This window comes from Rousettus aegyptiacus, unplaced genomic scaffold (genome assembly GCF_014176215.1).
Source record: "Rousettus aegyptiacus isolate mRouAeg1 unplaced genomic scaffold, mRouAeg1.p scaffold_m13_p_1, whole genome shotgun sequence".
Classification (NCBI taxonomy): Eukaryota; Metazoa; Chordata; class Mammalia; order Chiroptera; family Pteropodidae; genus Rousettus; species Rousettus aegyptiacus.
Window position 1 is genome coordinate 79,827,811 of NW_023416284.1, and position 14,833 is coordinate 79,842,643.

At 43.9% G+C, this 14,833-nt stretch overlaps 1 protein-coding gene across 1 annotated transcript in view; it reads right to left on the minus strand.

The window, feature by feature from the left end:
* Positions 1-14,833, minus strand: part of BMP6 (bone morphogenetic protein 6) — a 149,494-nt gene that overhangs the window by 12,299 nt on the left and 122,362 nt on the right. Inside the window, exons 3-6 of the mRNA XM_016138249.2 lie at positions 14,307-14,455; positions 13,411-13,608; positions 975-1,051; positions 43-153 (exon numbers count right to left, since the gene is read on the minus strand). Of these exons, the coding sequence (XP_015993735.1) occupies positions 43-153; positions 975-1,051; positions 13,411-13,608; positions 14,307-14,455 (535 nt within the window). The remainder of the gene's footprint in view (positions 1-42; positions 154-974; positions 1,052-13,410; positions 13,609-14,306; positions 14,456-14,833) is intronic.

Here is a 14,833-nt window from a genome sequence, read left to right on the forward strand (position 1 = left end):
TTACTTCTGCCTATACAATGACAAAAATCTCTTCGAGCTCACCAGTGTCTGTACGATCGCATGGTTCGTTGCATTCATGTGTGCGTTGAGTGGGAAGGAGCATTCCCCATCACAGTAATTGGCAGCGTAGCCCTTGGGTGCGATAATCCAGTCCTTAATTTAAAGCAAAGGAAGCAACAGAAAGGTGATTAATATATACTCCTTAGGTCATCTGTGCTTTAAGTAATCCTGTGAGAAGGATCACTCACATGGACAGGTAAGGAGGCAGGAGACAGATGCAGGAAGGTTAAGTTCACGTTCAAGCGGCAAAGCTAGGGTGTGAATCTGGTTGGTCTGGTGACAGGGGCCTCACCCCTTCCACATTTAGCTGCTACCTGCCTGCTAGGCCTGGAAGCACACAGATGGCTGGCTTTATGTACTTGGACCCAATGGAGCCTCTCCAGGAATCCTGTCATCATAATGCCACCTGCATATATGGAAACTATCTTCTATCACTTGTCACCTATAATTCTTATAAATTAGTGGTGTCTTTTAGGTGTGGGGCAAAACAATTATGCTCTTCTAGATAGTTTGGGTGAGCCAATTTATAGCCATTGGAGAGGTTAACTAGTGATCATTTTCCCAATCCTTTCTCAAAAAACAAAATTTGTTTAAATGCCTAAATATAAATGGACTTCGGAAAAAATGTGGAAAGAGCATTTTGAAGTAAGTGGCTACTGATTTTGAGGTACGTAGAGCTGGGGAACCCTGGGCCTCCTGGGAACGTGCCAGCGGGGGTTGTGTGCACAAGAAGGCCCGGTCTTCCCCTACCTCACTCGCGAGAGCCTGGACATTTGGAAGGGCTCCTGTGTACCTTCGTGGAGGAGCCATCTCAGTCCTAAAGCTTAAGGTCTTTGATGTTGGCTGCTGCCATTAAGATGAGAAGAGACTGCTGAGAAAGGAATTTTGTCCCCCTTATTGTCCTGAGAACTCACCTGCCATCCCAGGTCTTGGAAGCTCACATAAAGCTCATGTTTCCTACAGGCTGTTTTTAATTCACTGCTGTTATAATCTGTTGGAGGAGATCAAAAGATGCATTCATTAACTCATTTATTCCCTCACTTCAAAACTTACGTAAAGAGCTTGCCATGGGCCAGGCAGGCACTGTACTAGGCTTGGGATAGCAGTGAACAAGGGCCCTGCTAGATGTACATTTGGTGACCAGATAGCTCTTTCAGGTTCCCGATCACTTGGGTGTTTCACATACTGTCTTGTCTACTCGGGTTAGTGCTGGGCACACTGGCAAATGATACATACTGACTTGAATGAACTCTCTTAAGCAACAGATATTTGTTGTGAGCCCCTGTTGTGTGCAAGGCCTAAGGAGGGGATGTGCAAAGATGCCCAAAGCACCCTGGGCTCCTGACTTGGAGGACGTCATATACACAGTAAAAGACAACTGTACCAGGCAGGTTTCACTATATTTCAAACGGATGATCTTGAAACTGCACAGGGGCTTTGCAGTTAGCTGCCGAGCCAGGAAAGCATCCTGAAGGAAGTGTGATGGACCATGACCTAACCAGCAGACCTGGGAGAGAGAGAGAGAGACACTGCAGGCAGCAGGGGCCATTCTCACTCATGCTGTCATCCAGCCTGGCTGCCAGGGTCAAGCCCTTTGACTTGCAGTAAGGCAAAGACTCCTAAGCCCGTTGTGGTCCATGAGAATCTGCTGAAGTGTATATATCTGCTCCGTGTAATTCAGGAACCACTAGCCTTGCTTAACTTATTCACTGGCAAGAGGAATGGCAGTGCCCTGATTCATTTAGGCCACTGGCAGCAGTTCTTGTATGACATGCCCTCTGCTAGGTATCCTGGGAAATAGGAAGATAAGTTAGACAAGGCTTTCATCCTCCAGGAACTTAGGGAATCAAAGGGGGTGACGTGAAACATGTACACAACTAAAATACAAAACAATACGAAGACTATGGGCAAGGACCATAGGGAAATCCCATGTATGAGAAAGAAGAAAAGAGAGCAGTTCTTCTGAAATGAATTTAAGGATATGTCAATCAAGATAAAGTTGGAGAAATGGCTTAGAATGCCAACCAGAATTTTTTGGACTTTGTACCAGACATAGGAAGCAAGCTCTGATGGTTTTTGAGCCATGGAGTGACATTCAGAGCTGGGATTCGAAAGGTGTGATCTCATGGTGAGTGGTGGTTGAAAAGTTCAAGAGAAGGGAGAAGGATGAAAGGTAAGATAAAGACTTTGGATAAAGGTTCTTAAACTAAAATGGACATTAATGGATACGAGAGCCTGAGCCCATTTTTATGCTGTCTCTGTCCTCTTTAATCACATGAGCCAATAAGTTACCTGATTGCTTAAAGCCTGTTTGAATTGAGTTTTCTGTTACTTGTATTCCTGGATCTCCTGGCTCTGAAGCAGGATCAAACACACAGATGTTGTGATTTTGTAAGGAAAAGAGACACAGTACTAATTCATCCCACTGACCTATCCTGGGAAGGGAGACAGACTACCTTTTGAGTTGATTTCTGATTCTAAATTTATTCATTCTTCCCACATACCTTCCTCACCTCACAGAACCACCCTTACTGTAACTTTAAGTACCTGGGAGAAATGAATGCAAAACCACACTGAAGGGAAATTTTCACTCTGAGTGAAAACAAACAAGCACCCGCCACACTTCAAAATAAGACAAAACCCCCTACCAAAAATAATCCCTCAACAAAAGAATCAACCACATAAAGAAATTAGTATCCTGAGAGGGGGGTTGGAGTACAAGACAGAGAAAATACAAGAACCGAGGGACTATAGGCAAGAGTAGTTTCTGAGTGAGATTACAAAAAAGAATATCTAAAATAATGGAAGAAATAAAATAAGGAATAGAAATCTGAAATTAAGAACATTATGGGAAACGAACATAAAAAAAATTAAAAAACAGGTAACTTTGAAACAGACCAAATAAAAATTTATAAAAATCATAATCCCTGAAAATAACAACAAAATGGATGGGTTAAACATCAGATTAGATATAACTGAAGAGAGAATTAAAGAATTGAACAATATATTTGAAGAAGCTTTCCAAACTACAGCCCAGCGACAAATGACCAGAAAATGTGACTACCTGTAAAGACATACAGAAGATAGAATGGAAAGATCAATGTTATTTCTAATAGGAATCTCTGAACAGACTAATGGGGGGAGAAGTAATAGTTGAAGACATAAAAGTTTGCAAATTTTCTAGAGCTAAAAAAAGATAAACATCTTTATATTGAAAAGGTACAATGAATCCCAAGCAGAGTAAATCGATTCCTATGTAGCCACATCTAGTGAAACTGTAGTATATCGAATACATAGAGAAATTCTTAAAAGCACCCCTGAGAAGAAAATTACCTACAATTGAACATAAAGTAGATTGATAGCAAATTTCTTAACAACAACATAATACATCACATAAAAAAATATATCAAAAACTATGCCATCAGTGTAGAATTCCAAACCCAGCTGTAGTGGACATTTATTGTTTCAGCTATGTAGCTTCCAGGAATACTTGTTTGGGGAAATTCCTAGATAGGTGGGAATCAAGGTCCCATTTCCCATGGCAGATAGCTATTGCCTTTGTCCCCTACTAGCTAGAGTACAGGCTCATGACTTCATTAAAGCCAATCTGATATTCCCACTCTTGAAAGAGTCACTCAAGGGGGAAGCTAAGAATGGGAAGGCAGTAAATGTTCAGGGTAACGGCCCCGATGGTAGCATTTAAGACACATTGTATTGGGGACCAGGTCCAAGCTGGGGCTTGATTCTGAGTTTGGTTCTCCAACCTTATTGCAAGGTCATTTCCCTGATACCTTTAAATTATTTCTAAGTAAATTAGAGTCTGTTTCTATTCTATGTAATCAAGAGACCTGGGTAGCTAAATTATTATTCATAACTAAAACATAGCACAAGGTGGAGTGGGGTTGCTATCTCACATAGGGTTGGCGAACCCATCTCCCTGTTAAGGTATCTTTTAAGTAGAGACCTGAAAGAACTTTGGGAGAGAGACATAAGTCTATCTTGGGGATGAACAATCTGTACAGTAGAATGACGAATGCAAAGGCCCTGGGGAAGTAGCCTGCTTGGCAGATTCCAGGAAGAGTCTGATGGAGGCTGCTCTGTATTTACTTACTAAAAACCCATATAGTCTATCTACTCCCTGGGCACACAGCTATCTGACATTTCCCACTGCAAGTAGGTGTGGTCATATGCTTGAGTTCTGCCCATGAATATGGGGAGAAGGAAGGTTTGCTGCTCCCGAACCTGGCCCTTCTAAATTCACTTGCAGCCTTCCACTTGCTCATTCCTCCCTTGCTAGCTGCATGCAAGGGCCAATTTTCTAAAGAATCCAAGGCCCTGATCTCCCTGCACTCTTGAAGGTATCCTGGGTTAGGTAAGTTATCAGCGGTCCCCAACCTTTTTGACACCAGGGACCGGTACTCCTATGAGAATCTAATGCCTGATGATCTGAGGTGGAGCTGAGGTGGTGATGCTAGTGCTAGACAGTGGCTGCAAATAGAGACAAAGCTTTGTTTATTTGCCTGCCACTCACTTCCTGCTGTGTGGCCTGGTTCCTAACAGGCCACAGACTAATACCAGTCCACAGCCTTGGGGTTAGGGACCCCTGAATTATTTGATCCCCCCACTTATGGTCTCAATCTAAAATTTTCCCTGTCCAACCTCATTTTGCCTGTGTCCCCCAAAGTAAACGTCCTCCAAAATGCTTTCTCTGTACTGGAGACCAAGATTTCCCCAAAATCAAAGTTGGAATTGTTTGCCATTTGAAAAGCAGAGATTTCTTGGACAGCTTTCCTTCCTACGTTGGTGGACATGAGCAGTATGATATAACAAAGAATATATCTGGGTTTTGTCCTGGTTCCTGGCACAGACCTACAAAAACCATGGAATTTCCTAAGTGATAATTTCTACGGAGTCCCTAGATAGCTTCGGAATGGGGGCTGGTCACCAGAAAGACCAACCACGTAATTAGAGGGTTGGAACTTTAGGCAAGCCTGACCTCCATGGAAGGAGACTTGAAGCTGAGTTCAATCACATGGCCAAGAATTTAATAAATCATGCATAGTAATGAGCCCCCTATGAAAACTCTGGACACTGAGGCTCAGTGGAACTTTGCCAACAATGTGGGTCAACAAACATATTGATGTGCTAGGAGAGCAAACTGCCCAGATTTCACAAGGAGAGGACATGGAAGTTCTGTGTCCACGCCCCTTTCCTGCCAGACCTTGCCTTGTGAATCTCTTCCATGTCGCTGTTTCTCATCTGCATCCTTTATAATAAAACTGTAATCATAAGTATAGTGCTTTCCTGAATTCTGTGAGTTGTTCTAATGAATTATATAACCTGAGGGGGGCTGGTCATGGGAAACCCTGAATTTTTAGCCAAGTCAGACATAACTTCAGGTGGGCTGGCATCTGAAGTGAGGGCAGTCCTTTTGGGGACTATACCCTTGTGGGGTCTGTGCTAACTCCAGGTGGTTAGTCTTAGGGCTGAATTTGATCATAGGACACCTATTTGGTGTTAGAACACAGAAGACAGAGACAACTTCTATATGTCTGACATCTACTTTCACCAACAGTTCTCACTGTCTGTGAACCTCTTGCTAATTTGACTCTGAATGCTCAACAAAGAGAACTTTCTCTGCAAGAACAGCTATTTCTTTTAGAGCTAGACACTGGCATTTTTGTTAAGATCAAGGCCAGAGAGAGCAAAGGGAGGAATTTGGCTCTCCTGTTTTTCTTCCTACAGACACTTTCAGGCCACACTTAAGTTTCTTTATAATTCCATGTTAAGTGCTGGCAAAGAATATATAAATATTTTTGAAGGTCTAAGCTCCTCAAAATTCTTATGTCTGCTGCCCAGAGGCTGGTATCCTTGGTTCTGCAGTCGAATTACACTGCCATGCATTGTTTTGTTTTGTTTTGTTTTTAGAGATTGACAGATTGCAACAAATATACCCCAACCCCTTGATATTTGCTCAGATGATTGGTCTGGATAGAGCCAATGAAAATTTATACAGTTAAACTTTAACAGGCACAGACCACTCCAGCGGAAGAAAGAAGGCAACACAGCTTTGTCCAAACGGGCTTACCAATCAAGGGCTGGAGAGAAAAGAAGCCATTTTAAATGGAGACTTAAGTTGGTTTCATCTCAACTTGAGGGGCAGGTGGGGACCATTACGCAGAAAACTTCAGAGGTTCCACCCTGGGGAAAGGGGAGTAACTTTAAAGGTCCAAGATAGTCTTGCCTGGTTGCCTCCTGTGTGAAGGTCCTTCAGCAGAACCTCCACCCTCTGTATTGGGAAAGGTACAGTGACTTCCAACCAGAGACAGGCACAGTCCCCTTTTGGAAAGAGGGGCAAATAGAACAGAGTTGGGGAGAAGGGGCCAGGCTGCAATGTCCAAAGCATGTTTTTTATTAAATCTTTATTCTTCTAACACTTTGCTAAGGAAGTGTGCATCTCATCTAGGCCTTCTGGATGATTAAACCAGTGGTACAGAAACACACAGCAGTATCATGTTCATTGCCAGTGGCCAAACTGATGACCAATATCTTCAATTTTCCACTGTGGTTGGTGACAAGAGGGGTCTGGGGAGTCCAGTCAGTCATTTTTCTTGGAATGAAGTGTCAACTCCATCAGTGCCTGTGGCATCGCTCTTCCAAACTTCAGGTATGTCTTTATTACTTATGATTCTGGGTTACCTAGGGGCCAGGTACACCTGGGAGCTGTTGGGAAGTCAGTGCGGAATGAGCTGTATGGAGGCACATTTTCCTGGAGTCCAGCTGATGGCAGGAGGGTATGACCATCAAGCACCTTGTCCTTATACTTCAGACATAACTTAATTCCCACATCAGAGATCCCTGTTTGGAAGGTGGGGATGTGGGGATCAGTCACATCTGGGTGAACCACTGGGGCCAATGCTGCAGTTTCCACAACACAGCGTTCTCTGCTGATCCCCTGTTTTCATCTTCATCCTCATCTTCCTGCCCTTCCCGGTCCCCTTGTACCCCTTCTGTTTCATCTGTATGTTCCACACAGGCTATGGCTGAACTCCTACTGTCTTCTTGGTTCTGAATGGGAATTCTTTCTTCTCAGCTGCTGGGCCATGGCCCCAACACTCATTTTCATTGGTGACGGCCTCTACTTCCTGACCTCATGTTCCGTTCTTCCCTATGGCAGCTGAGGGGTGTTTCACCTACAGAAGAAAACTGACAGGGGGCCTGGCTGGGCCCATGTGACAGTGGGAGCCACTGCGTGAACCCCACTCAGCCCAAGGTAAACAGGACCCTGCAGGGAGCATTTCTCTCATTTAGTGCAGGGAGGATCGGGTGCTCTGACCTTGCTGTGAGCAGCCAGCTGGCTGGCCACTTCCTCACAGCATCCCTGTCCCTAGAGGCTGTGTACACTGCACTTTTGTTCTACTACAAACACGAGGGTCACATCCCTCATCTGGGTTAATTCCATCCAGCATTCCTTGTATCTAGTCCTCCTGAAAAGCCACACACACAGTAAAATGCAAAGGAGCCATGTGCTAGGATATCTTGGGTCCTACTGTTGGTTAATGTCTAAAGCTGAATTGCCATGTGCAGTGAAAGGCAGGCTTCCCTTGCACAGATTCTCAGGAGAGTAAGCCCCGGAAGGGAAGGGTACAGCAATGATACCGACTTGCAGGGCAGGCAACATGCAGGGAGGTTGCGCAACCAGCTTGAGGGGCACCATCATGCCTGAGTCAGGGCCAAGCAGCTAGCCTGGGGTCCCCTGGGAGGTGGCTGCACTGCACCTGAGTCACAGAAACCTAAGCCCAAACCAGGTCTCAGGGATCTGGGCAGCTCACCTACTTTCTTTTCCAACATCCCCCCGCCCAAAAAAAAAAAAAAAAAAAAGAACAGGAGAGAGAAACAACAGGGAAGACATAGAGAAAGAAAAGCAGAAAAGAGACTAAGTCAGGGCAGCCATCCAAAACCAGGTCAGTTGGCAGGTGGTGCCTCTTAGGCTGGGGATTCTACAGAGGAGCTACTTGGGCCTGGTGGGCACATCGGCTGCATGCAGTTGTCCCTGCTCAGCAGGCTACACGCTCAGCCAGGATAATGCCTTTGTGGCAGGAATTGGGGACAGAGTGACATGTTTCACGCTGCATTTCCTGGCTTTTCTGAGCTCAGGGTACACAGTCTTCCCAGAGAAAACTTGTTTTTTAGAGCAAGTGATTCACTACTCTTATTTCCTTTCTCTCCTAGAATGACAAGGGGAAGGATAATGAGCAGCTGTTAAAATGACACCTCTGTCTTCAGTGGTCTGGCCAGTTCTTTCCACATCTCTAGGTCTCATCTGCTCGTCTTATCTAAAACAAGTCTCTGGCTCCCGCATACCCCACAGAATCAACACGGCCATTGAGAGCAGGCTGGAAGAAGCCCAGCTCCTGTGCCACTGACACTACAGGATGCAAGGGGACCACACTGGGATCTTGATTTCTGATGTCAATAATCCCATAAAGTGTTTAGTGGAGAGCAGACAGCTTAAGTTTCAAAGTCTAGATTTTGTTTACAACCTGGATGGTTAGCACGAGAGGAACAGAGAGGTCTTATTCTTCTGTTGCTCCAGGATTTCAAGATCTCATAAGGCTCCATTTAATCTGGGTGGGACTTTGGCTTCCTCTCAAGCCTCATCTTGATTATAAAAGAATATGGAGCTAAGTGTCTTGAAAACAGACAAAGGCTTCCCTTGAAGACGGAACTTTAAAACTTCCTGTGCTCCAAACACCTGTTTCCTTGTCACTTTCTAGACTGAGTCTTCCAGCTCCCGGACCCTCTTAGGAGCAGTTGATTGGGCAATTACTCAGGCACCTTGTAGCACCTGTTTAGGTTTTGTTATTATTGCCTTTTAACATTGCTTCCATTACTACATTCACAAGGATGAACCTAGGCATGGGGCAGAAGGTAACTTTCCAGTCTGTTTCACTCCTTGCTAACCTGTATCCTAAAGGCACTTAATGGGGAACAAGAGTCAAGTATAAATACGGTATCTGAAACATTTCTAACTTTCAAGTCACTAATGCCATACATGTCCTCTACAGCTGTGGAGAATTAAGACTTGGTGTCACTTAGAAAGCCCTGAACAAGCCTCTACTTCTTGGCTGAGACATCTGGAAGCCAAGCTGCAGGCCTTAAAATTTTAAGATCGAAATGACATATTAAAATACCCAACTTCTTTGAAGAACTATAAACAGTCCACCCTTCCCAGGCTTTGGATGTCCGTGGAGGGTCAGTCCTCTCAGCTTTGGCACACCAACACATGGACACCTGCTAGGAGCTAAAAGGCCAAAGACACCTTGATTGTTAAGAACGAGAACCCCCTAGTCTGTGGAGGTCCCTGAAATCTATAGCAACAGATTTCATAGTCATAATAAAGTACCCAAACCATTGTTTTGCAAGTGACGAATTCTGGTTACCATTCTCATCTGGAAGCATACTGAATGATCCCAACTGGGAGCTCAAGAGACAGAAGGTATGAACTATTAACGAGAAGGTCAATAGTATGTCTAAAAGTACCAGAGCCACATTCCCCTTCCCACAGGTTCTTTAAAAATACATTTTTAAGTGGGTTGGAAAAAGATGGCAAGAGAACTGACTATAAGAAATGCTAACAGGTAGCATTTGAAGAACTCATTCCAAAGGACAGACAGGGTCTTGAGAAGTTGCTGGTTGATAGACAGTTGGCAGCGCTGGGTGGTGACAACATAAACATCAAGGACAAAAGAAGCCTAAATGTCATCTAATCCAATCTTATGTGAATTGTTAAAAGTGGAAGAAAATGTCTCAAAACTATCATCTGACAAAAGAAAGAGCAATTCTAATTCATAGTGTCAGCAGCCAGCTGGTTGACATGGCAGAACACCTCAGACTCACCAGCTGACTTGAAATTGCAGTAACTACCCATTCTCCAAAGATATCTTGGGGAGATCTTGGGAAATTAGCTAGATCAATATTAGAATTACCAAATGGAACCATCCCTCAAGGCCATTCGTTCAAAGCCCTCATAATGGATTGGCCAGGTGCTATCAAAGTCCCCCAGAAGACAAAATCATGAACCCCAAGAAAAAAATAATATGAAAGAGGATAAATGGCAGCAAGCAAAAAGAGAGTACCAGATAAAAGCTAAAGACTGCAAGGGCAGGGTATTCTAAGACCAGTAGGTTGGTAGAAATGAAGGCTGAAAAAGAATTGACAGATGCCCTAGAATCCCCAATGGGCTGCACAGCATGGCTTGGACCAAGACTAGTAAAACAAATGTAAAAACGATAAATGATACTGTCCAGATGATATCCAAGCCCACTGGAGAAGCACACCGCAGCCAACATCCATCATTCATGTGGAGCAGACGGCTGCAGAGAAGCAAGGGAAAGTGAAAACCATCCAGGGAGACTTCAGTCCAAACCCACGTGTGTTAGGAAAGTCCAGCTTAAAGGCCAAGTACAGATGTTAGAGCAGATTTGGGTGGGTGGTGGGGAGGAGGCGGCCAGGGCTCTTGGCCTTTCCCTTGTTGTGGACTGCTCCTGCTGTCACAGGCATCTGCAGCTTAGTTCCAAAAATAGCCATATATTTCCCTGCCATATTTCACCCTGATGACAGGCAATTTGATGAATTATGTTAACTTCTTTACCCAGATGCAGGACAGTCTCTAGTGGGCTTCTCCTGGTGGTGGTTTCAGTGGAGAAATATTAATTCCCTGGGAGCACACTGTGGAAGAAGGGGGGCAGCAGAGGCAAAGTAATTTCTTCCTTCAACCTTCCGCAAGATTCACAAGGGGAAAGGCCTGCCTGGAGTCACACCAGAGGCCACAACTTTCTGTCTCTACATCATCTGCCTGTTTCACAAAGGCTCAGCAACATCTGGCCCCACAGCAGCCTGGAAAGAAAGCACAAACTGGATGGCCCACTTCTTGGGGTAGCAGGCCATCTTTCTGGGAATCTCTTTTCCAAGAGCAATCTCTTCCTCTGCATGTCCACTCTCATTAATGGTAAGGATAAATAAGGAAGAAAGAGCCAAATACATAATGTAGCATTTCAGTGGGCCTAACATGAGCAATTTCTCAGACCAGTGTGAGTAGATCTTTGAAGACGAGGCAACAAGGATCCTTCATAGTTATATTTTCTAAGGTGTCAGGATCTTTACATAGGTGAGTCTAGAGGTATTTGTAACGAACTCTTTTGCCTTAGTACTGCTGACAGGAGCAAAGCAAATTTGAAAATACTGGGTTGAGAGGTAGGGGGTGGGAAGACTGAGAAAAAGCAGATATACTTGATCCTTATTACGAATTAGATCAACTTTAATATTCGTATTTAATTTAAGCTCATCAAATTGGAAAAAAAAGTTGAAAGAAACTTTAAAAGAATATTTGGGTGACACTGCTATAACCAAAATCAGAGCCAACAGGTTTTCCCAATTTTAAAAAAATCCAAGTGTGTATTGGGGAGGGGTAGGAGACGGATGTTGAATAAATCAAGTGAAATTTTAATTTTAAAAGCAATCAGCATTTCGAGAGCTGCCTGCATGTCTGAGGTCCTAGGACCAAACTGACCACAGTTCATTAATGAATTGAAGCCAACCATTGGCAGACCTACCCCACCATCATGCCCTGAGGAAAACGCTGAGATTATTAACTCTATTCAGCAGGCTTCCTCTGAAGTGAATAAAGGAAAGCAATCATTTCTTCTTTTTTTTAAAACCCCAACCCCAACTGTTTCTAGTGGTAAACACAGGAACACCCACGCTGTGCAATGCTTCCAAGAAACACCAGGATGACAAGAAGCAAAATGTCACATCACACTGGGTGGTGGATCCTCAAGTTCCACATCCAAGTTACTGGTAAAAGAAATGGCTTATTAAGTCAGAACTTAAACTGAAGACACTTCTTCTGTCCTTTCCCCACCCCCAAATCGAGTACTTAGGGAAGTCGCAAAAACTCTTTCTGACCACTGAAGATGGTATTTTTTAATAGTCATCTGAAACAATTAATGCATCTTCCAAAAGTAGTCTACATGTTTTCCAAGGATGCTAACATATGCCCTGACAACCTACTTTCAACTTTTGGATGCAACTAATCTTTGAGCACTATTTTGAGCCAGAACAAATACTTCTCATTTAATTCCAGCAAATCTACCAAGTATTAATCATCCCCACTGAATGGATGAGTAAACTGAAGCTCAAATGGATTAGATTTGTCCAAAGTCACAGAGTAGTAACAAAGAGAAGCAAGTTCTCTAACTGAAAATTTCACAGCAGATCTTCAGCTTCATGCTGGATTCCTGTGCTCTTTATATAGCCAAAGAAAACCCAGAACTTGCAAGTACTGGCCTTAAATAATATGCACCTGGGTTTAAATTCCACACTTACAAGCTATGTTAGCTGGAACACCTGTTCTTTCTTCATGTTTTGATGAGTGGTCTTCCATGCCACTTTCTAAAAAGGCACAGTGTGGGAGGAAACATTTCTGAAGAACTAGTGAATTGACAGTCAAGCAGTGGGAGCTGTTTTCTTTCTCCTGCCCTCTGAACCTGTCTGTTCGGGTAGAATGGGGCTGACCCTATTACCTAGCTCCGGGGGTGAACATATGGCCCCAGCTGGCTTTCTGCTAAAGCGACCATGAAAGAGAAACTCTCCTTCTGAAGTTGAGATTGCCAACAGTGATAAATCCTGGAACTATTGGTTACCTTCCTTACTACCATGTAGAGACGGTCTTTCTGAGAATGCTACCAACAAAGGAAAGTAGAAAAAGAGAAAGAAAGACTCTCAATATCATCTTAGCCCACACAGGAAACCATGCCTAAAACTGGAACCCCTGAACTTCCAATAAAAACGGACCAATAAAATCTACTACAGAGGGTTGTTTGAGCTGACTTTCCATCACTTCCAGCCAAGAACACTGACAAATACAAGTCCATAATACAAATGTATGAAGTTTGTTTGTACATCACAACCTCCTAGGGATAATAAAACTAGGAGAAAATCCAGGTGTTCTCAGGATATTTATATGAATGAAAAAAGAATTGGAGAAATCTTACCAAACAGAAGCATGCTTTTCTGAAAAACAAAACAAACAAACAAAAAAACACACAAAAAAACCCCACTCAGGATGTCTTCAGCCTGCAGACTTGATCTTTGGGTAACAAGTGTTCCCTTCTGATGGCCCTAGGAACCCATCTAGATAATTGGTAACTATGATGAGGCACCTGTAGGCCTTTGTATTTGCTGCGCAGATGCTGCGCACAAACTGAAACTATCCACACATCCTTTGTTCTCACTGAGGCCTGAGAGCCAACAAGATTTCTTGGAAAAACAGGCTTGATCCAAACCTACCTGAAGCACTGGAGACCCGGGATACGTCCTGGGACTGGGTAGAGCGATTGCGACTCTGCTGTCGGCGCCGACCGGTGGCTGATCTCGTTGTGCGCACATGGACCTCACTCACCTTGAAGAAGGCCACCATGAAAGGCTGCTTGTCATAAGGGCCATCTCTGCCCACCAGGCCTGCAGCTCGGGGGTTGATACTGAGTCCTTAAATGCAAACCAAAGCACATCTCTTTTTATTCCACAGAAACTTCTTGTAGCAAGCAACATAACTGATCCTTCCTGGCCTCCCAGGGGCTAAGCATAATGAATGAGCATGAGGGGAACGGGGAATGCACGGTGCATTCTCAGATCTCTGATGGCTCCCTCTGATGGGCAAAATCAAAACACCCCTTCCAAAGGCCCATGAATCAAATCAAGAAGTGGTGGGGACTCCCAGGCTCTCTAATTTCTGCTAATCTCTTTTCTTCATACTCATTCCTTCTTTCTAATCATGTTCATCTTAATAAGTGAGACAACTTCACAGGCAGAGTGTGTGTACTCTGAGGGCCCGTAAGTGGACCTCGAGCTGCTGAGCTGAGATACTGCAGGAGGAAGGAGTGCTAGAATGGGTCTCTCTAAATTCCAGTCAGAATTTAGACTGTGCTCCCATCTTTCTTTTTATCTCAACATCTTCAACCTGCCTCTTCCTCTGGGTGCTGTCCTCCCATTGTTACTCTCGGAACCTTGACCACCTAACTGTCCCCTAGTCTTTTCAGGAAAAGTCTTTGCTTTTCAACAGCAGTTACGAGGGCACAGTAAATGAAGTCATCCTGGTGCTGAGGACTCGACTATAAACCATGGTTCTCCCACAACTGCTGTAAAGGAAATAAATGATAGCAACTGCCTGATTCTGGCAAACTTACCATCCCGAGTAACCACACTCAGCTGAAGCCCCATGTTGTGCTGTGGGGTCACGACCCACAGATTGCTTGTGGCTGTGATGTCAAATTCTAGCCAGCCTTCTTCTGAGGCCCATACTACGCGGGTGTCCAACAAAAATAGGTCAGAGTCTCTGAAAGAAAGAAAAGATGGCAGAGTGGTGAATAGTATGCTAACCCCTCAGCTCATTCTCACTCTGCGCTGCCTTAGTCTCATAATAAAAGATGCCAATGTCAGATCAGGCCTGCATACAGTGACCTGCCAAAGGTCTGCCTGGGGAGATACTGTATAAGACATATGCATGACATAATCTAGAGAGAAGTAAATATGTGCTAGGGCACTTTAGAGAAATCAACTTTCTCCCAAATGTAGGAGGATTTCTCAGCTTCACCAAAGGCCTTGTTATGATGCTTATACCAAATCTTTTTATAATTAAGGTAAATTTAGATAGACAGGCAGACAGACAGACATCATATTGTTGCTTAATTTATGGCTAATGAACTCTAAAAAA